This window comes from Botrytis fragariae, assembly GCF_013461495.1.
Source record: "Botrytis fragariae strain BVB16 chromosome Unknown tig00000255, whole genome shotgun sequence".
Lineage (NCBI taxonomy): Eukaryota > Fungi > Ascomycota > Leotiomycetes > Helotiales > Sclerotiniaceae > Botrytis > Botrytis fragariae.
This window is the reverse complement of record NW_023501004.1, coordinates 110,317-131,482: the sequence shown is the minus strand read 5'-3', so window position 1 is coordinate 131,482 and position 21,166 is coordinate 110,317. Positions and strand designations below refer to the sequence as shown.

General features: G+C 40.8%; 9 protein-coding genes across 9 annotated transcripts; 7 read left to right on the top strand and 2 right to left on the bottom strand.

The window, feature by feature from the left end:
• Positions 1-617: 617 nt before the first annotated feature.
• Bfra_011821 (putative cyclin-dependent kinase regulatory subunit protein) lies at positions 618-1,148 on the top strand (the record flags this gene model as incomplete). Its single annotated transcript, XM_037342147.1, has 3 exons — positions 618-941; positions 997-1,055; positions 1,112-1,148. The coding sequence occupies 3 exons, from the start codon at positions 618-620 to the stop codon at positions 1,146-1,148; spliced, it is 420 nt and encodes a 139-aa protein (XP_037187805.1).
• Positions 1,149-2,605: 1,457 nt separating this feature from the next.
• Bfra_011820 (putative endoplasmic oxidoreductin-1 protein) lies at positions 2,606-4,532 on the top strand (the record flags this gene model as incomplete). Its single annotated transcript, XM_037342146.1, has 2 exons — positions 2,606-2,731; positions 2,784-4,532. The coding sequence occupies 2 exons, from the start codon at positions 2,606-2,608 to the stop codon at positions 4,530-4,532; spliced, it is 1,875 nt and encodes a 624-aa protein (XP_037187804.1).
• Positions 4,533-6,081: 1,549 nt separating this feature from the next.
• Bfra_011819 (putative glycoside hydrolase family 47 protein) lies at positions 6,082-9,388 on the bottom strand (the record flags this gene model as incomplete). Its single annotated transcript, XM_037342145.1, has 2 exons — positions 6,082-9,114; positions 9,167-9,388. The coding sequence occupies 2 exons, from the start codon at positions 9,386-9,388 to the stop codon at positions 6,082-6,084; spliced, it is 3,255 nt and encodes a 1,084-aa protein (XP_037187803.1).
• Positions 9,389-12,476: 3,088 nt separating this feature from the next.
• Bfra_011818 (uncharacterized protein) lies at positions 12,477-12,741 on the top strand (the record flags this gene model as incomplete). The annotated part of the gene is given in 2 exon segments (XM_037342144.1): positions 12,477-12,662; positions 12,679-12,741. 2 exon segments carry the CDS (start codon positions 12,477-12,479, stop codon positions 12,739-12,741), a joined length of 249 nt encoding a protein of 82 aa, XP_037187802.1.
• A 4-nt stretch (positions 12,742-12,745) lies between these two features.
• On the top strand, positions 12,746-13,263 carry Bfra_011817 (uncharacterized protein; the record flags this gene model as incomplete). Its single annotated transcript, XM_037342143.1, has 2 exons — positions 12,746-12,988; positions 13,015-13,263. The coding sequence occupies 2 exons, from the start codon at positions 12,746-12,748 to the stop codon at positions 13,261-13,263; spliced, it is 492 nt and encodes a 163-aa protein (XP_037187801.1).
• A 750-nt stretch (positions 13,264-14,013) lies between these two features.
• Bfra_011816 (putative lipopolysaccharide-induced transcription factor regulating tumor necrosis factor protein) lies at positions 14,014-14,808 on the top strand (the record flags this gene model as incomplete). Its single annotated transcript, XM_037342142.1, has 2 exons — positions 14,014-14,540; positions 14,601-14,808. The coding sequence occupies 2 exons, from the start codon at positions 14,014-14,016 to the stop codon at positions 14,758-14,760; spliced, it is 687 nt and encodes a 228-aa protein (XP_037187800.1). The 3' UTR covers positions 14,761-14,808.
• Positions 14,809-15,327: 519 nt separating this feature from the next.
• Positions 15,328-16,240, bottom strand: Bfra_011815 (putative 3-ketoacyl-acyl carrier protein reductase protein; the record flags this gene model as incomplete). The annotated part of the gene is made up of 3 exons (XM_037342141.1): positions 16,145-16,240; positions 15,661-16,094; positions 15,328-15,605 (listed from the first exon to the last, which is right to left on the bottom strand). Exons 1-3 carry the CDS (start codon positions 16,198-16,200, stop codon positions 15,328-15,330), a joined length of 768 nt encoding a protein of 255 aa, XP_037187799.1. The 5' UTR covers positions 16,201-16,240.
• A 351-nt stretch (positions 16,241-16,591) lies between these two features.
• On the top strand, positions 16,592-17,881 carry Bfra_011814 (putative peptidase m20d protein; the record flags this gene model as incomplete). Its single annotated transcript, XM_037342140.1, has 1 exon — positions 16,592-17,881. One exon carries the CDS (start codon positions 16,592-16,594, stop codon positions 17,879-17,881), a length of 1,290 nt encoding a protein of 429 aa, XP_037187798.1.
• A 651-nt stretch (positions 17,882-18,532) lies between these two features.
• Bfra_011813 (uncharacterized protein) lies at positions 18,533-19,351 on the top strand (the record flags this gene model as incomplete). The annotated part of the gene is made up of 3 exons (XM_037342139.1): positions 18,533-18,614; positions 18,643-18,702; positions 18,984-19,351. Coding segments are annotated over 3 exons (510 nt in total), but the record flags the coding sequence as incomplete, so codon positions are not given.
• Between the last annotated feature and the right edge of the window lie 1,815 nt (positions 19,352-21,166).

Genomic DNA, 21,166 nt, shown 5'->3' with positions numbered 1-21,166 from the left:
ATGTGTAATGAATGGAACAAGGCTGAACTTCAGCCTCTTTGACAAGGCTGGACTCCACTTTACACCAACAACTAAGAAGTCACCGAACTTTTTACTAAGACCTTTTCTATTTGTTTACACCACCACCCCCCTCCCGAGTCCACTTCTGATATCCCAATAACAAAATAAACACTTTCGCAACTTAAATCAATCAACTCAATTTCACAACCAACACGTCACATACAATACACAAATACACAAGTTATTTGCAGTCACTACAATTTGCTTGAGGAACCATTTTGTCTTCAATCAATTACAATTTATCAACCAGTTTTTCCAATACTTCCCTCTGCTTTCCGCATATAGTTTTCTTCACCGCAAAAGAAGCGCAATCTAAAGCCAATCAACCCCTCGACGCCTTTCTACATCGAATACCATATACATTTGCGCCGGCGCCAATCATATAATTGTCATCGGTCTCGACAATACAAGATCTCATATACCACAGAACAATCATCCAACCTCCGAGTCTGTCGATTCAACCTTCAAAATACTCTCTGTCGCGTTGTTGCCCCACCTATACGTTTGACCATATTCATCAATCGCGACTCCAAGAATAGAGTAGAACTCTGAGCACAATGGCCGAAATAGACTATACCAGAAGAAACAAGTACGCGAGACCACTTTCCGAGGCCGAGAAGGAGCGTTTGGATGAATTTATTGATGCAATTCATTATTCCGCAAGGTCAGTACAAGCTATGGCGCAAACCTTGAGTCCAAATCCTTCCATCGCGCAAACACTGATTCATTCTTATAGATACTCCGACGATCAATACGAGTACCGACATGTTCAACTACCAAAAGCTATGCTGAAAGTTATCCCAAAGGAATACCATGATCCCCAAACTGGTACCTTGAAGCTATTGTGGGAGGAAGAATGGAGAGCATTGGGAATAACACAGGTATGTAGAGAAAAGTTGAATACGGAAAGAAATGGGACTGATCAGGTGAAAATAGAGTCTTGGTTGGGAACATTATGAGGTACATGAGCCAGAACCACACATTCTACTCTTCAAGTACGTTACCAGGACATCCCCTTAACCCTTTGTTAAACGCTAATGAATTCATTCAGGAGATCAATTAATTATCAGCCACCAACTCAACAATAGTAAACATGCTGCATTTTATCAAACTCGATCTCGACGAGTCTCTTGATTCAGCATAACACCTTATACAGGAGGACATATGCTTTGACGATGTTACGTCTGATGTCTCTCCTAACTTACACGACTTACACTTTATGGGTTTCAATTATTCGTTTGATGTATTAGATCAGGATTAATTAACATCATCTCCACTGCTATATACTAGTCCTAGTTCATCTTGGGAAGTTAATGATAGCAAGGCTTTTTAGGGCTGGTTGCAATGGATTTAGGGAGTGTAGAAAAGCAGAAAAGAAACCAACACTGAGGATCCGATGATGTATGGTGGCAGGTTCAGCATAAGTACATGCAAAACGGGAGGATGATTGCGGGGGCACAATGGGGGTGACGGTTCTCAGGTTATTGCAGTCTCATTAGAAGACAAGGGTTTACCAAAAAAACAATAAATCATATCTACATACATGTTTTCAACATAGTGTTATTGTGTGACAGTTATTCCGTGCGTGCTTGGTGAGCTGAGACGAGGAAATAGTCGCAAGATTCGAAGGACTAATAAGTAGGGAATCACGCTCGTTGAACCTCGTATGTTGTCGATATGAGGTGATGATGATATTCGATAACATTTGATTCTCACGCATGTCCTTTGATGTGGTGCTTGGTAAAAACTAGGTAGGCCCCTAGTAATCTTTGAACGTGAATCTTCCAAATGGGAGAGACGGAAGAAGAAACAGGAGGATGAATAGCGACATCTTCGAATGTAGATCTAGTACAAGACATTGTAGCAGCCAATTCTATTAATGGTAACCTTAGGTAGAGGAGTCTATTTGTGCCATCAACACCATGATCCGGGCCGTTGAATCTTCGGTTGGATATTCCGTTAGATGTTCCATTACATACTCCATGGCTTTTTTATTTATTTATAAAAGTGGCACTGTTTGATCTCCGGGCTGAAGATCCGATGGAAGGATGAATGAATGATAACAAACCACTATCGACTCTCAAGCCACTCCGGCTCCTTTAAAATGGACAGATTGTAAAAATACTCGAAACATCATCATGTGCTTTCAAATCAACATATCATATATGTTTATATGACTAGTGAAGGATTATGTGTATTTAATTGACTATCAAAATTAAGATCGAAAAGACCAAAAGTTTCATTTTTTAATACATTATTTGCTTATTGAAAGGTGTCTTTAATTTACTACCCATCTAGAAGAATCTGCTCGGAAAGGTTGTCATTGTTCTTCCACCTTACAGAAACTATTTTTGTCTTGACCTTCCTTTCACAGTTACAAGATATCGACAAAAGAGGTTCTCAATACATCAACTTTCTCATACTCCCAACCTATCATATCTCTGGATAATTCAACGTCCTACTTCGGAAACTCCGAAGCTTTTTACTTGTGCCTGGATGAAATTCATCTAACATATCAAACAAAAGGCCAAGTGTCAGTCTCATCATGAAGACCGCCGCTCGAGCATTCTACTTGGGTTTATTTACTCTCTTGAGTACTTGTACTCCTCATGTAGAAGCTTCTGATTCTTCATCCAAATCAAAAACTATTCAAAGTCCAGATGTTTGCGCGGTATGCTTTACTTTTCTTTTACCAGGCATATGTGTCTAATGCCATTACTCAGATCTCCCCAAAAGCTATCGTTTCGGATGCATGTACAACATATGCTACCCTCGATGACCTGAACCGAGAAATATCACCTTCCTTAGACGACCTCACACGAACCACCGATTTCTTTGCCTATTACCGTCTGAACTTATTCGGTAAGGAATGTCCATTTTGGAACGATGAGAATGGCATGTGTGGCAACATTGCCTGCGCCGTAAATACATTAGACAATGAAGAAGATATACCACTAGTATGGAGGGCAGAGGAATTGGGAAAACTCGAAGGACCAAAAGCCGGCCATCCGGGCAAGAAATTACAACAAGAGCGTCCAAAGAAACCACTTCAAGGAAAGCTCGGCGAGGATGTGGGTGAGAGTTGTGTGGTAGAATACGATGACGAATGTGACGAGAGAGATTATTGTGTACCGGACGATGAAGGCGCAGGATCAAAAGGGGATTATGTGAGTTTGGTAGACAACCCGGAGAGATTTACCGGATATGCTGGTGAGGGTACAAAACAAGTTTGGGATGCCATTTATCGAGAGAATTGCTTTTCCAAAGCATCCTTCCCACATTCGGAATCCCTCGGACACTCTCCATTGTCTCTGAAAGAGCCCGCGGCAAACGAACTCAAGTCTGTTCTCAAACAACATGGCCGTCAACACATATTGGAAGAACAACGAGAACATTCCCCAAATCTCCCATTCGTAGCAGAGACCGGTCTTGAATTGGAGGATGAGTGTTTGGAGAAGCGTGTCTTCTATAGAGTCATTTCTGGCATGCACACCTCCATTAGCACACATCTCTGTTACGAGTATTTAAATCAAACTACTGGTGAGTGGGGCATGAATGTTGAATGTTACAAAGACCGTCTACATGGATTTCCGGAACGTGTTTCGAATCTTTACTTCAATTACGCTCTTGTTCTACGAGCAGTCACAAAGCTTGGCCCTTCGCTTAAGGACTACACTTTCTGTTCTGGGGATCCCGCTCAAGATCAAGTTACCCAATCCAAGGTGCAAACTCTAATGTCGAAAGCATCAAAGGAGACTCGAATTTTCGATGAAAGCTTGATGTTTGTTAATGGAGAAGGTCCAAGTTTGAAAGAAGATTTCCGCAATCGATTCAGAAATATCAGTCGAATCATGGATTGTGTGGGCTGTGATAAATGTCGACTATGGGGTAAAGTTCAAACCGCAGGTTACGGAGCAGCGCTTAAAGTTTTATTTGAAACCGATAACAATTCATTGGATGTCCCGATATTGAAGCGAACCGAACTCGTCGCTTTGTTCAATACTTTGGGTCGTATTTCCCATTCTCTCCGCGCTATCAATGAGTTCCGAACTTTGGTAGAAGCAGAAGAGAATGAGTCAGAAGAGGCCATTGAGCTAACAGATCGTGTGACGAAACCACATCATGTTATTCCTGATGAAGTTCACGAAGATCCAATAGTGAAAGATTTTGCGGAATATGATGAGGAGGTGAAGTTGAAGCATAGAGAACCTACCGTCTCGGAAATCTTCTGGAAAGAACTAAGATTGACGTGGAATATCACCAAATATGTTCTTTGGGGATGGTTTAGATCTCCTGTAACTTTGTATGTTTCCCGCTATTATTCCTTACGTGCTTTGATGCAAATGCTTACATATACTTATAGATGGGAGATTTTTGTCCTCGAGATCTCAAGATTTTGGGAATATTATATTGGACTTCCAGTCACTCCTAGAAAATGGACGATTGTGAGACCAAATTTCGATGAACTTTAAAGCGTTGAGAGACAGTTAAAATGTATGGAGTTTAAAGGGTTGTGAGAAATAGCATAGCGTACGGAGTTTTTACTTTAGGGGATCTCTCATGTTTCCTATTAGGGATGTTCTTTCCATAGATAAGTTTCAGTCTTAAAAGGATACTTATTCTGATAGCGTAGCGAAGATATTCAGATCGACGAATTCGAAATTAGATGATGCTTTTGTTATACAAATTTCCATTTCCTTGGGACGTAAATTTGAATTGTTCGCGAGTCTTTCGATGGGACAGACAGAATACATGCATCCGAGTAAGTAGCTGATAAATTAACAGAGCGAATTGAGAAGTAGGAGATCAAGTGTTGAATAAAAGTATGCCGAATACAGATGTTTGTTGACAGACATGGTTGAAGTCCGTTCCCTAGATCAAGATTCAAATCCTTGTGGATGGATGGCCAACCTTCTGGACCATACCTGCACGCTTCCAACTCCCAAATCGGAAGTCATGCGGGAAGCGAAAATGGTAATTTATATATATGCACATGTACACATTATCATTGATGAAGTTTTTTTTTTCGATGAATATGGGGACGAGGGGATAGAGGGGATAGAGGGGATAGAGGATAGAGGGGATAGAGGGGATAGAGGGGGTTTGATTCTATACTCAAAGGAGACAAGACAGTTGCTAAGTGCTTCTGTGATTGAGAAATTGATGTAGATGGGCTTCACAAAAAGAGTAGTATCGTTGACAGTGCATCATCGTCGGGCGATCGTTGGACGTTTTATTATTAGTACTTGAATGGCATGCTGGTACTTGGTTGATCAAAAGATTATTCTCCACTCCTCAGAAATCATGACATGAATCAAGCAGTAGATTTACAGCGGTACGGATAGACAACCAAATCGCTTTGCTGACGAGTAATCTCATAATCATTTACACAATCCTCGTGGTTTACTCCTACCTTTTACTTCCTGTTGATTTCGCGATGCTTGGAGTTATGCTCACTCGGCGATTATCATACTATCTGAATGAGTTGCTCTGATATATCTGGATCTCGACTGCCGCAGCGCAAATACATGACTGTGACTTGCTCTTCGTTCCGGGTATAGTGCTGTCAAACAACAGTACGCCTGCTTGTTGGATGGGCCATGTAGAATCGAAGCACACGTCCTCGCATTTACGGGACTATATTATAAAGGGAAAGATCACAAGTAATCCAAATTTCATTTGACCCAAAATGAGTACTAGGTACTTCTATAAAGTCTCAAACCTTTTGAAGCAACGGTGCTGCTGCACAATGTGTACAATAGTCAGGACTGCAATCTGAACCATTGGACTGGCGCAGAAGCACGAAATGTGTATGTAATTGCGTTTATATGCAAAATCAAGCATCGAAAATATCTACAACATGTCAAGGTATGAAACAATGGTACCCCAATCGTTACAAGAAGTGGCTTTCTTCATCATTTCTCAGCGCACCAACCCAACCCAATGAGATATCCTAACGCCAGATTTCCACGATGCTCTTGATCATATACTTCATATATTTACTGTTATTCATATGTGAAATCAAACCACAAAAATATTGCTAACCGTTAGTCCTTGACTTTCCACATGGTATCTTCGACGGATTCCGACACTCTTAGCCCGTTTTAATGCCTCGATAGCTTCATCACCTCCTCCAATCATTACCATACTAATTTGATGATGTCTCAAAAGGCCACTTGGAGTTAGTTGTGGTTTATCTAATAACGGTCTGACGAGATTTTGCTCTCCTCTCCGCGAGCCCCCTTCATCCTCCGTATTTTCCTCGCCTGATTCCACATCGTCTTTATCGTCTGAAACCACAATGACTAATTTAAGACCTTTGGATGTGGGTGTATAGCTAGGAATGTTGGCTAGCTTCTCGGAAAAAGTACAGCCGCCGCGTTTCATGACTATAACATGATGTTGTTTGACTGCTTCATCGGGGAGTTTTCCATTACAAGCTTCACCTGCGAAGAAAATACTTCCAAATGAAAGAGTGGCAGATGAAGTCTTGGCGGACATAGGATCGGGAGCCTCCGGTGCATTAATCAAGAGGTGTGCACCTTTGCCAGTTGGTAAAACAGCCGGAAGAGTAACGTAGGTATACGTTGGAGCCATCTGGGGTTGTGGGAGTAGAGTAGCAGCCGGATCGCGAAGTGCAGATGTCACTTGCTGAAGGAGAGAACTTAGCAAAGTTCTGTATTCTGCCAATCCTGCACTACTAATCGATTCTTCCAATGCTAAAGCCGGAGTATCTTCGTATATTACCTCCTCGTCAAACAATTCCTCAACACTTTCTGACATATTTTGATTGTGATCATGGACGTGTTCAAGTTGTATGACTATGTCAAGCATGACTGGATTTTTTATACGTGAGAATGAAGGATCTGTAAGATCTCCAATAACATCTCGGGGTATCAATATCTGCTCATCTCGTCCTAACGGGATATTGGCAATACTGCCCACTCTCCAAGATCCGGAGAGTTGTTGATTGATTCCAGAAGAATGTGATTGACTTTCGTGTATCATGCCCATCTTCAAACCAGACAAACTCTTGACCAATATACTACCATCACTTGTACGGTCAAGACTTGTTGGAATATTAAAGATAATATTGAAACCATTTTTGGCGTTTTGAGTGCTCAAAGGATTATTGTTAGGAAACTCAATTGTGAAAGTTGTGGTTATCGGAAGACGATCGCAAGTACCATTACTTGGAATCATTGATATTGGTAAAGTCCATGGAAAGTATGTATGATTGTTGACCTTGATATTTTCACCATCCATCGTGGCACGATGATTTGGTATCATGTGTAAACCTATCAAACTAGAAGCATGAAATACGTCCGTCCTGGCAGCTGTACTGGAGACGGTAAAAGGTACTGGCGGAGGGGGTACAGGGCAAGTATCTCGAAGAGATGCCCTATAAGTTGGCTGAACTGCTTTACTTGTTACCGGCGTACGAGGTGTAACGGGGCGCTTCGACTTTTCTCGAGGAAGTACGAGAGGGTGTCCCTCAGTCGTAAAGACATAAGCGGCATCGAGATCGTTCATTGGATGATCCGGATCAAAAAGTAGGTAGAGATATTTGGCTGTTTCTCCAAGAAAGAAGCTTTCCATACGATCGCTCTTCTCTCCAGTGCGCACATCTTGTAGACCTGACCAACCACATGTTGCCCAACATCTGCGTTTAATATCTTCCAAAACCATTTCTCCGACATGAAGATACCATGGATCTTTTGTCGCTCTGTAAAGGTGGTAGTTCGATTCAATGAATTCAGGGCGACCAGGCCACCAACCGAGTCCTCCTTCTACATGTCCATCGCGTACTGACCATCTTTCGGGAAGGGCCGCATATCTCGTCCATAAAGCGGTGTACAATAGACTAGTTTCAATGGCTTCCTCAACCTCTCCAGCCAGAGTCAATAAACCGGGATAGTAAGCTCCAAGACTATCGATCCAGAAGGCCTGCGGAGAGCCGGTGACAAGATGAACATTGACGTAATGCGGGTGGTGAGTAGGACTATATAAATGCCTCCTGATTGCTGCATGAGCTTCGTGCCATACTGCAAGAAAAGCTTCTGGAGAATTCTCCTCAGCACTCAATTCATTGTATATTGTATTTGGATCCAACCATGATTCATGCTGTTGTTGTCTATGCGTCGTTATATTTGGAGTGCTCTGCCCGGAAAGCAGAATGTGGGTTTTGAATGCGTATTCAAAAAAGCTGTCTGTACCCGCACCTATACCGGCGTATGAGCCAATCCACTGGCCATTCTCTGCATCGATTCCTGCTCCAATAAGCCCAATATTACTCCGCCTATTCCAAACCGCCCAGAATGCTCGCTTCGCCAATTGCTCAAATCTTGGATCTCCGGTAAGACGACTCAAAGTAGTGAACTCCAAAACCAAGCTACCTGCTCCTGCACTACATGTTTCGGTAATTTCAGGAGTGTCCTCTTGCACATAGTCGCCAAGCTCAGATCCCTCATGTAGAGGAGAATTCACATAAAATGGTATACCGTGTCGTAAATTGACCCTTGGATATGGCATACCGGTCGCGGTATAGAAAGCAGGTAGTAGACGTTCAGCCAAATCTAGAGCTAGGCGCAGAAGTTGTCCGTCATATTTAAACCCATTCGGCCACAAAATTGCAGGTTGATGTATTTTCGAAGTCTTTCCTGAGTTCTTGCTAGATTGTGGTTTGTATCCATTAATTGGTAGAATTCCAGCAGCAAATTCATGAGCACTTAGTAGCCCACCTACACCTCTGATTACTGTCTCAAAAATTTGGACTTTACTGTCCAAGTCAAAACCTCGAGCACGTAGACCTTTTCCGGATGCTCCGCTTGTGCCATCACCATATTGTAATACTAAAGAAGCGACACCGTTTTGGAATTCTTGAAGTGCTGTTGCGCCGGTTTCTTCTTCATCTGGAGGGGCAGATGCCAAAATTGCAAGAGTCGATAGACTGTCAATTAAAGTAAGAGAATAATTTCCGAGTACATCGTTTAGTTCGAGATGTCGAGGGTTTTGAGCGTCTCGAGTGAGTGGTGTACAGGATACTGGTCTTAGCTAAAAAGAAAGATTAGCTATAGATACTCTGAACCTTTAACAGTAATCAAACCTCATCCTCCGGGAATGCGAGTTCCATATAATTGTCAAATCCATGATAAAACATTTCGACCGTCTCCTTTCGTAACTCTGCAATGCGCGCAGGTGTCATTGCATTGCTTAGAGGTAGCCATATTGCCAGAAGAAGTAATAGGAACCATCTTGATTTGAAGATAAATGTTGACTGATTACTGGGAGGAAAGCCCAGCCAACCTCGTAGCCATCGCAGTGGCATCACCGATGCTTAGTTGTGGAAGAAGGCATGTGAGCTCGACAGGAATATCAAAATCACAATGAGGTGAGACAATACGAATAACGGAACAAAGGCGATTGAATTTGTCTTCGAGTAGGAGGAGAAGAAGCAGAAGAAGGAGAAGAAATGTCAAAGAATCATAGAATGAAATGATACGATATGATAAGATAATATATGATCTGGCTAGAACCAAAATCCCAGGCTCAAGAACGAACGAACCAGGCCCCAATTTGCGGCTCTACGTCAATGTGGTCAAAACATTTTTGTATGGGGTATGTCAGCAGTTATTCAACGTGGACGTTTAACCATATATTTAATTGTATTTCTAATCAATTGAAAATAGAAATAGAATGTTATCAATAAATGAGACTTGATCTAATCAATTTCTCCACCGTTCAACTCAACCAGCTTGCAGACATTTATTACCATGAATATATCTTGAGATGTTCTTACAATTGCTATTAAATTGATTTTGAAAGGCTCAATGTTCCATCATACCCCGTACAATACTACTGACAGGAGTACCAACTGCATCCCGAACTGCGCATTTGCACCCGGTTACTTCATTCTAATGTCTGATTCTATTTGGGCGATCGAAAGTATCGCGATCTACGTTACGTCTTTGTAGGTAGAGGGTTAGACAATAAGTTCCTCGATACGGGGTGGGGGAGAACAAAAGGGATTCCCTCTTTGTGCCTGCGCTCCCACTCCGCTCCCACTCCCAGGCATAGGGACTTTAAAATAACGTGTGCAACGCGCACTCTCAATATCACTGTAGATTCCACTATCATAATGTTACGTAAAAGCATAGTGTATGTGCATTCCTCAAGGGTCCATGGTCTAAGGGTACAAACTAAGGACAGTTTGACCAAGCCAGTCTCTCTAGAGCTTTGGGCTCTTTCCCCTCCTCCCTATATGTCTAGTCTACTTCGCTTTCCTAAGATCTACCCATTTCTATACACCCCTGTTATACTTCATTCTACCTTTCCATCCCCAGAAACATCTAGCTTCTAGCGTCTTGGCCTTTCTCACCCCTTTCCACCCATCCCAACCCATTCCCCATCCGGGCCATCCCTCCCATTCCGATTTTTACTTATCTCTCCATCTCATCCCAAAGAAGGAAAAGGGAAATGCAGATCCCGCTCGTCGATCTTCACACATGTGAAACTCTTTATCCGCCTTCTGCACATATTCTGCATTCTCAGCATTGGGCTTGAACCTTTGGCAATTTCGATGTAAGATGCCGTGCTCAGCTGCTGATTTCACTTTGTAAAGAGAACAGGTATCGATTACCGTAATGGTGAAAGAGCAAGAGAGACAGATAATTTCGGTTTATTTGCACATTTCGAGGGTGGTGCGAGTTCGTGATGCGTGTGAATGAATGATGTATTGCGTGTCGGATTTTGTGCAGGGATAAATAGATGTCAGACTTCCAGATAGTTGCAGAGGATTTGAGCAGTGGTATGGAAAGCTGTCTTTAAATAGCCATCCCATTCTCTATGACGAAAGAAAAAAGTATCGAATCACTGTAGAGACATACCACAATCACTTCAAGTACTCGTGAATGAAATTGGTCGCGGAAGGAGATGAAGAAGAGTAAGAGTCATAAAAAGCTCCATTGTAGAAAGTCGCGCATTATCCTGTAACGTTAATTCATTAAGACCAAATACTCTTACCCTTCAAAGTCCATGAATTTCCCCCCGCGCCCAAGCTTCAGGATTCAATCCTCCCCAATCCATAAACTTTCGCCTACGCCGTTGCCTGGCTCACACTCCTGAGACGACCATTCATAAATTCGAGAATCGTTTTTATATTCAGCCATATGGCTCCCGGTTCCTACGTGTCTCCTCGCGAATATATCTGTCCTGTGCTTCGTTCCATTCACATACGTACATCACCCGCTTCCATCAGAAAGGGTGGAGCGGAAGAGAGAAGAAGGATATAAATATACGAACGCTTGTCACAATTGTGCTCAAGTAAATCGATCCAAGTATTGTACGGGTTGCTCTGGTTCCAATTGATAGTTGATGAGATGGTCGCACTGGCAAAAAGCGTTCAATGAACACCCTTGCAGGGTTTTCAATGGTCCAAATCCCACAATCGAAAACTTTGAAACTAGAATCTCAAATAAACCGCAATCCGAACTATGGGAAGCACTTGCACCGGGTATTTCAGACGCGCTGCAGTACGGGCTGTAATGAAGGTGTGTGATCTTCCAGTAACACAAGTTGCAATCGGTGAAGTATTCTGTGAGAGCACATGAACGATGGATAAGTTCGCGGATTCTACTTTGTTAGACAAGAGTAGAATCATGAACGTATCCATCTGCGAAAGATACCAATGCGAGGAGAATTCTAATTGCCGGGGCAATCACTTATATCCAATACAGAACCATCATCAGAGCAAGAAACATCCTTGCGAAATATACATAAAATATTGACAGCTTGAATCAAATCTGTCATCCCGCTCCGAACTTTTGAATAATTTGGTCCGGTTAAATCATTCTGAATACATAGTATTCTCGCTGCATGCATTCGCCAACCACTGGGAAGAAACAATCATCTGCCTCGTCTTTCTCGTGGACCAGTGCATTGTAAAGATATTAGTTAAGAGGTGAGAGAAGGATGAAGCCTATTCGATATCATTTATTGTGGTTACATGAGTAGTAAGTAGTGATCAAACATGTAGTGAATAATTTGAATATCGGTTTAGCCGATAAAAATAAGGGTGGGGTGTGAACCGCCATTAAGATGCCTTGTTATCTTTTGTGCGTTGGTGCGCTCGAGTAGAAATGGACCACTTGGTTCATGAGCGATACGTGTATAAGTTTTATGTGATTTTACCAGATAAAATGGGACGTTTGTCAGGTAGCTCTGGAGTTAAATACAAGTAGTCTGTCTCTTCGATTTCAAACTTTTGAAATCTAGACAAGTCCTACTGTGCGGAGCATGAATTCCTGACGGGCACTCCGCAAATGTAGCAATTGCTCCCGAACAATCCAACAAAATCATTCGATCAAATTCCCAATCTCATTGAAGCTTTTTTTTTTAGAATCGCTCGCTATATTAAGATGTGCGTTGAGCAAGAAGTTCGTTGCACAGGATGCAATGAATCAAGTACCAGCGTTTACATCTGTTCGAGGTTCAAGAGATGGCAAAGAAACCACAAGAAGATTGTCAGTCATAGACGATGTGGAGAATTTAGTATTTCTCGACCAAGAAAACAAACAAGTTTGGCTCACGTGGATTGTCCTATTGTAAGTTGCATATAAGCTGTCTGACGACATGCGATTGGGTGATGGTAGCAATACTGTTGCTTCCAATCATCAAATTTGACAATATGCTTACTTTGAAACCTGGCAGCAACCGGAACAAGAGCAAGAACAAATCGAGTATGAAAATAATGAAGCGTTCATGTATGATTACGCTTCACAATGTCCGAGTCCCATCCAAACGTATCCGACTTATGCAATGTCATACCCACACTATCCTTCATGGTGTGTATGATCAAGGGATGATTTTGCGAGAAACATTCTCATGGATCGCTGTTACGAGAGGTCTGAGATACCATAGTTTTGAAGGGGTTTGAATGAAGGAGATAATTCGTAGTGGCGAGCTCGGGAACTGGGGGAAGATTTTATTGAAGAGTGCATGCAGAAGTTGTTGGACAGAGTAGACTCTCAGGATCATCAACCTGGACTCAGCCCCAGCACGTGCCAAAATGAGCCACATGAGCCATATGAGCCATATGAGCCACACGAGCCTTCACTCCGTACCCATGGCACCAATCATCCAATTTGGAGTTTTTCTCTCGATTCTCCAGTTTCAGTTGTTGAGCCAAGGTTGATCCAGGGCTGATCCAGGGCTGATCCAGGGCTGATCCATTTCCATCTCCATCCTCCTTCTTAATTTCCAATAGAGTGATTTGATTAGCTTAACTTAAAATAGTGGAGATATTCTACATTTCCTATGTAATATCCTCATAATCCTGCACTATCCTGGGTACATATCCATTTTTGACATAATTTATTGCATTAGCGTGAGCTTTATTCAGGCCTGTGCCACTCCAACCGTTCAGCTGCGGTATCATTCAACTCCTTCTGTTGATCTAAGGTCTAGGTAACAACTTAGCAAAGAACGAGTGGGTAGCTGGGGAGCTGGGAGGTAATGCTAACCAACGTCTTTTCACTCTTTCACTCTTTCACCCTTTCACCCTCTCACCCTTTCACTCCATCCTTCATTCTCTCTACAACACAAACTATCCTATCTTTACTTGGAGAACCCATTGATGTGGATACCTCGTAGCATCCAGCAATACACTCGGAGCCACGCCCGGAAATTTCATTAAACATTTCATCTACGTGCAATCAAACTTCACGAAGCTTCAATTTCCAAACCACAGTCATTATAAAACAAGATTCAGAAATCTCGGCGAAAACTTGGAATCCCTAGTCTTTGCACATTCCATAAGATCAAGTTATTTGATGAGCCTTAGCTGAAATAGAAACGACACCATACATCATACTTTCCACGCCTCCACGCGCCTCCACAGCCCTTTGTGAAGCCCCTTTCAATTTGTCAAATCAATTCACTAAACAACGTCTGACAATGGCCGAATATAATAATCCACCTCCACCTACCTATCAAGAAGGAGTTTCTCCCCTTACATCTCCTCAAATCACAGGTTCAACCAGTCATAACCTCACGGCCGTTTCTCCACAATTAACTGGTATCACCAACACATCTACTTCAAATATTCAACAACAACCACATCCTGATTTACCTCCACAATCACATCAAACTCAACAAAACATCCATCCGGATGCTTACCAAGGTATTGAAGTCGTCGGCCCTAATCAAAATACAATGGCATCACAACAAATCCCACCTCAGCACGAGGGTTTCACAAATGAGAAGAGTCAACATCAAGCTCCACCTCCTCAAGGTCAATACCCTCCTCAAGATCATTATCCAGCGCAACCTCCACCCCAAGCAAATATCAACCAGGGAAGGAATAACTATGCCACTGCTATGCCTATCCGTGCACTCCAAACCGGCCCTACTCCTGTAGATTGTCCTGTTTGCGGTGTAAGAGAGGTAACAGCTGTTGAAAGTCACAGTGGAATGACTACACAGTAAGTTTGTCTCTTTCGCCTCTTCGAAGGCAATAAATAATAATACTAATCGTATATTAGTCTCATCGCGCTTCTTTGCTGCGCAGTCACCTGTCTAGGATGTATACCCTACCTTATTTCTGGTCTCAAGGATGTTGAACATAAATGCGGACATTGTGGTGCATTATTGGCAATTTGGCACAGGAGTGGTAGAACGGATGTCAAAGTACCTGGTGTCTGAGCACCTTTGCATTTATATTCCCCAACTGTCTTTGTTTTTGGAATGGAGCGTCACTTGTATTGTATAATTATACATGGGGGAAAATAGGTTCAGGAAGTTGATGAGGCTGGGATTTCTTTCAATAATAGGCGATGGGATATTGAAGTGGTACTTTTGATGCCTTTTTTCGTTGTGGGATGTGGGATGCGAGATGATACCCTCTTTTCGTCTTGCCTTTTTGCCTTGCTATTTCAAATATTCAAAAGTATAATGAGTTCAAATTCTCATGAGCCTCAATGCTTATAATACTTCCCAAGTTCTAGACTGGAAGTGAACAATCGGATACAAGAACTTCGTCGAAGACTCAAGCGATTCACATTTTGTACAATGCGTTCACAGATACTGAAATGTGAACGTCTAATGTTCGCTTCGACATCGGAAGGAGATCAACTCGCTATTATTTTGTTATGGACCCAGTGAGCTCAATTTGAGCAACAGACAGTACCATTACCAATGGAACCCTACCCATAAATATACTGCCTTATGATAGGATTGCAACGAGCTCCTAGACACAATGCCAAAAGCTGTCTACTTATGATTTAACCCCCCTGCAAGTAACAAGCTTTGACCAGTAGCGTATCCAGTCTTTGCAAACATCATAACTGCATTCGAGCATTCTTCTGGAGTTCCCAATCGATGTAGCGGAATTGCATCAAGTAAACCAGGAGCAACATCGGCATTTGGAATCATACCTGTGTTGCCAATCATTGCTGGTGCCACATCATTGACTGTAATTTTGTACTCGGCAAGGTGAAGTGATAGATTCTTCATCATAGACGTAAGACCACCTTTCGACGCAGCGTAATCTAAGTGCATATCAGCCAAAAACTCAAGGGAAGAAATAAAAAGCATATATCATACGGCAACCATTGAGCCCAGCCCCATAAGCAGCTATACTTGATATAAAGATGATTCTCCCCCACTTTTGTGCCTTCATTCCTTCAACCACACCTTTAACCAATAAGAACGAGGCTCTCAAATTGATGTTGAGGGTATAGTCAAATTCCTCTAATGGGATATCTGATATATCTACAATTCTCTTTCCATACCCAGCATTCGATACTAAGATATCTACTGTGCGACCCCCATGATCACGTTTGATCTCATCAAAGAGACCCGAGATTTGTTCTGGGGAACCCATATCTACTTGATGAATAGAGATTCGAAGATCTTTCCCTGATGATGTTTGCCGTAATTCGTCCAGAAGTCTATCAATCGCATCTTTGGAAGTGGAATATGTGAGTGCGAGATGAACTCCTTCAGCTGCAAATGCACGAGCACAAGCTGATCCTATACTATCTCCTTGTTATTCATAGCTTTCGCAGTCAAGAGTGGTGCCTCTTACCCCCCAGATGCACCTGTGATAAGGGCTAGTCGATCGACCAAGTTATTATCGGCCATTTTGTGTTGTGGATGTCTGAAATTTTTAAGAAGAAAATTTTATTGCCTGGAGCTTCATTTGTTATCTGGAGATGTTGTTCTGAACTCGATAAAGCCGCTTGCCCCGCATATAGCGGGGGAAAGTTGGACGAAGATGGGGAAATGTGGGCAAGCTTAGGGGTCTCTCTAATCCAGCCCATCACGTGCCATCACTGTATCTATGGAGGCCCCGCCCGTATCTTTACACTGAAGCTTATCAATCAGTTCTCTTCATTCGACTTGACAATATATCAAGACTGTCCATTGGCGATAAGACCTCAGTTTCTCCTCCAATCGACACGGGCTTTGGATTGATTATCCTCATCAATTATCATTGACTGTTGCTGATAGCTTGATGAGACAAACAGCAAGCATGAGTATCCCAGCGCTTCTCCAGGAGTATATTCCTGACCTCAGCTATTACGAATCAGTCTACAAAAATCTCCATCAAAATCCTGGACTATCACTCCAGGAGCATCTAGCTTCAGAGACTGCTGCAAAGGAACTACGAAAGCTCCCCAATTTTGAAGTCCGTACAAATATCGGTGGCACTGGCCTCATTGGAATTTTGAAGAACTCTTCTGGACCTATTGTTCTTCTTCGTGCAGATATTGATGCATTACCCGTCAAGGAATTGACCGGTCTACCATATGCTAGCACGAAAAGAGAAGTTGATGGCGCAGATGGTATTGAAAAGGATGTAATGCACGCTTGTGGACATGATATGCATATAGCATGTATGTTAGCCGCTGCAGAAACATTATCAAAAGCAAAGTCCACTTGGAAAGGTACGTTGGTGATATTGTTCCAACCAAATGAGGAGCGAGGTGCAGGAGCGAAAGCTATGATAGAAGATGGATTGTATGATCCTGAAAGACACGCGTGTCCTATTCCGGATGTGGTATTAGGACAGCATGTAATGCCGCTTGCAGCTGGACAAGTGGGAACGCGAACAGGAATCTCTGGATCTGCTGCAGATAGTTTCCGGGTGACGGTTTATGGAAAGGGTGGTCATGCATCACAGCCACATATGACAATCGATCCGGTGTTTATGGCTGCTAATATTGTTGTACGATTGCAAGGAATCATAAGTAGAGAAGTAAACCCTCAAGATTCAGCTGTAATAACAGTAGGAAGCGTTGTTGCGGGGATGACGGAGAATATCATTGCAGATGAAGCTGTGTTGAAGATTAACGTGAGGAATTTTAATCCTGAGACAAGAGAAAAGGTTTTGAAATCGATTAGAAGAATCGTGAAAGCAGAATGCGATGCTTCAAATGCTACGAATGAACCCCTATTCGAACCGACGAGCAGCTTCCCCTTCTTGGTCAATGATGATGACATCACACAAAAATTATCAGATACTTTCGATGATGTGTTTGGGGAAAATCACAATCAGAATTGCGCGCCTTTGGGAGGATCGGAAGATTTTGGAACCTTGGCAACAGAGGCACCAAACAAAGAGGGTGGAAAAGGTGTACCTTCCTGTTATTGGCTCTTTGGTGGTACAGATCCTGAAGTCATCAGGAAAGCTAAGGAAGCGGGGAGGATGGAAGATGTACCAATCAATCATAGTCCATTATTTGCGCCGGTAATACAGCCAACACTCAAGACCGGTGTGGAAGCTTTGGTTGCAGGCGCGTTGACATTTCTGAAAAGTTAAGAAGGGCGTCTTTAGAAACTTCTAAAGATATACATTGAGATTAAATAGAATACCATGATAAATCAAGTACACCAGATTTGCATTGTGAATGAAGATTGATTTTCGAAATTTATCGACTCGCCAATCAGCCTGCCCCACTTTTTCACCAATAAAGTGACGGTGATATTAAAGAAGAGGACTGTCCTTTATAGATCTAAGATAGGTAGGTATATTCCTTCGAGAGTATGAAGTGAGTTGGCACAGTGGTAGCAACTCCGGTTGGGACCCACGTATACTCCCCAGGCTTGGTTTGGTAGGTCGTGAGTTGCGTTTCCTGGCGCACTCGGTATACGATCACCTCACTACCATGCCTTGTGGCGGGTTCATATTATTTTAATCTTTTTACTGCCATTTGTTCAATTTTTTTCTTCAATCTTCTTTTTGGATATCTCAAACTTATGGTGGGTGGGTGCTGTATTGGAGAAATAAATTGTGGAGCATTCTGTGTGCTTTGCGGGTTTGAAGATATTCATTCTCCTTGAATTGATTAAATTAGACGAAGGTCTTGCACGAACTTATCATCCACAAGAACTTTCAGGTTGTGTCTTTGTCTTCATTTCTGCAACCACCGTTGCATCTCGAAGTACTATCGAACTGACAACATTTAATTAGTTTTATCATGGCAACCGACTCACCATCTTACAAGTGGAGCGCTCAAGCAAGCTTGGATACTCTTACTTTGGCTCTTTAGAACGTGCAAAGCATTTTAAAGCCTCAGATAGAGGCAGGAGACGCATCTGTTTTGGAGTACATTCTTAACGTGGAGATCCCAAGACTTAGGAGTGTATAAACGACCTCTGGTAAGTTATATCTTTTTTCAGGATATTCAATAGTCCGGACTACTGTTGAACAATCAAAGACTTAGCATAAATCTCTGAGAGATTTAAGTACCTGCACGTGTCAAATGGAGTTCGAGTTATGTCATTCCCAGAATCTCGAAACTTGAACTTTGAATTGTGGCCTGAACTATTGGAAACGTTATTCTTCTTTACATTCAGAGCTATGACATTTAACAAATGATTAGCTGATGGCACACGGCCAAAGCCACCTTTTTTCGATAAAGCTCCACCCGAAGATGTCGCACAATTCTTCCAATCCTTCACTACCGCAAATGATAAGCAGCCTCCGCCGACTACGACTAAAGCTCGAACCAAGAAACTCGACCTCATCAAACCCAAACAAACTTTCAACAGAGTCCAGAAGCAGAAGAGGGAAAAGCCCGCGAGGGCTACTGGTATCAAGAGCTATATTATTCTCTTGAAAAGTCAAGAGAAAGAAGGGTTTCCGTTGGGCAGTGACGGTCAGCCGCCATTCGTACGCTTTCCTGTCGCGCTCCTTCTCAATTCTTCTCCTACTTTCAAGCATCTCGTGGAAGCTAAGCGCCAGAGAATTTTCGATGCCAGAGGGGATAAAGTCTGTTACAATCTGTGAAAATCCATAATAAGCCTGTTAAATCACTTATTAATACCTTACTAATCAAGAGATATCTTGATGACTAATATATTTGTAATATAATTCTATATTATAAAGTTATATTATTATATAGTTATATATTAATATCTCTTATCAAATTGATTTAGAATGGAATGGAATCAAATGGAAGTATATAGAAGATTATTATTAAATTGATTAAATTTGATTGATTATACTTTCTTTTTATTATATAAAATGATTCTATAAGATTCGATTTAAATCAATTTTATTTATAAGCATTAAAGCCTTAGGATTTCATTATAAACTATATAAACCTAGGATATTCTTTAAAGAAAACCTAGTAGGAATAAGCAAATTAAATTCAATTCAATCTATTCCTATAATTTGATTTTAGTTCTATTATTATATTATATATTCGATTTATCCCTAAGCTAAATCTAACTAAGTCTTTGTATGAACGTTGATCATACAGTGAATAGTTTCAATTCATTAGCTACTGTATTACAAGCCCTAAGCGAAAGAGACTAGCTCTTTCAGTAGGTCTATATAAGACCTACTACTTCCTGTACATAGCTAGCTCTTTAGACAGAATACAATATAGACATTTAGGACCTACATTCGTAGGTACTACGTCTTCCGTATCCTTCTCAAACCAACAGTCTTTTATTAAATATTATAATAATATTATTTTATTATAATATAAGATTCTATCTTCAATAGGTTATAAGCCCGGTTAGTTTAAATTAGTTTAAAAGGGAATTAGCTTGATTTAAGGCTGTGTATTATATATATATAGCTATTAAGTTATCGAATATCAAATTTTCGAATCAATTTAATCGAATTTATATTGAAAAACACTATATATAGATTCTAAAGCCTACATCCTTGAAACTAAATCTAATTGAGCGTATAAAATTAGGTCTCTAGACGATATATTTATACTATATTGCTACCCAAAGCGAGTAATATATCAATTTTCTTTATATCAAAGTGCCCTAGCTTATTTAGTCTTTATTTTATTTCAAATAAAATAAAGATTTAATTTAAAAGATGGCTAATCTATTAGATCTTTAAGATTAAATCGATTTATTTATAAAATCTATTCAAATTTCGAAAAACTAGTTATATATATATATAGACTAGTATTAATCTAGTATATAAGATTAATAAGCTTATAATAAAAGAACTTAAAATAGCTTTTAGTATTAGTTTTAAATCTGACCTTTTAAAAGGTAGATCTAATTATATAGAATAGATCAATAAAGCTAAGCTCTTTTTAGAATTAAATAACTTTATACCATATATCAATAATATAGAGATACTATCTAATAAAAGTTTATATATAGATAAATCAGGAAAGGCTATTTCACCTGAATTAGCTATTAAATATAATAAAAAGATCTCTGAATATCAAAGAAATGAAAAAAAAACTTTAAGAATTATTAAATCTATAATTAGCTTTGAATTAATCGAAAGATTTAAGGATAAAAAGTCAGCTAAAAGCCTATGGGATTTTATTAATAAGATATTTGGAGAATCTTCTATTGAATTAATAAGAAGATATCTAAATAGGCTAATAGAATTTAATTATACAAATTCTAAGAGAATAAACGAATATACTAATTTAATTCAATCATCCTACAACTATTTAAAATCGATAAAATTCGATATCCCTAATACTTTTATAGTATAGTTTTTTTTTAGAGGCCTACCAAGCTCATTCAACAGTTTTACTTCTCGAAAATACGAAGAATTAACTAAAAATCCGGCTAATATTAATCTAAATATACTTTTTTTTGAACTAATATTCAA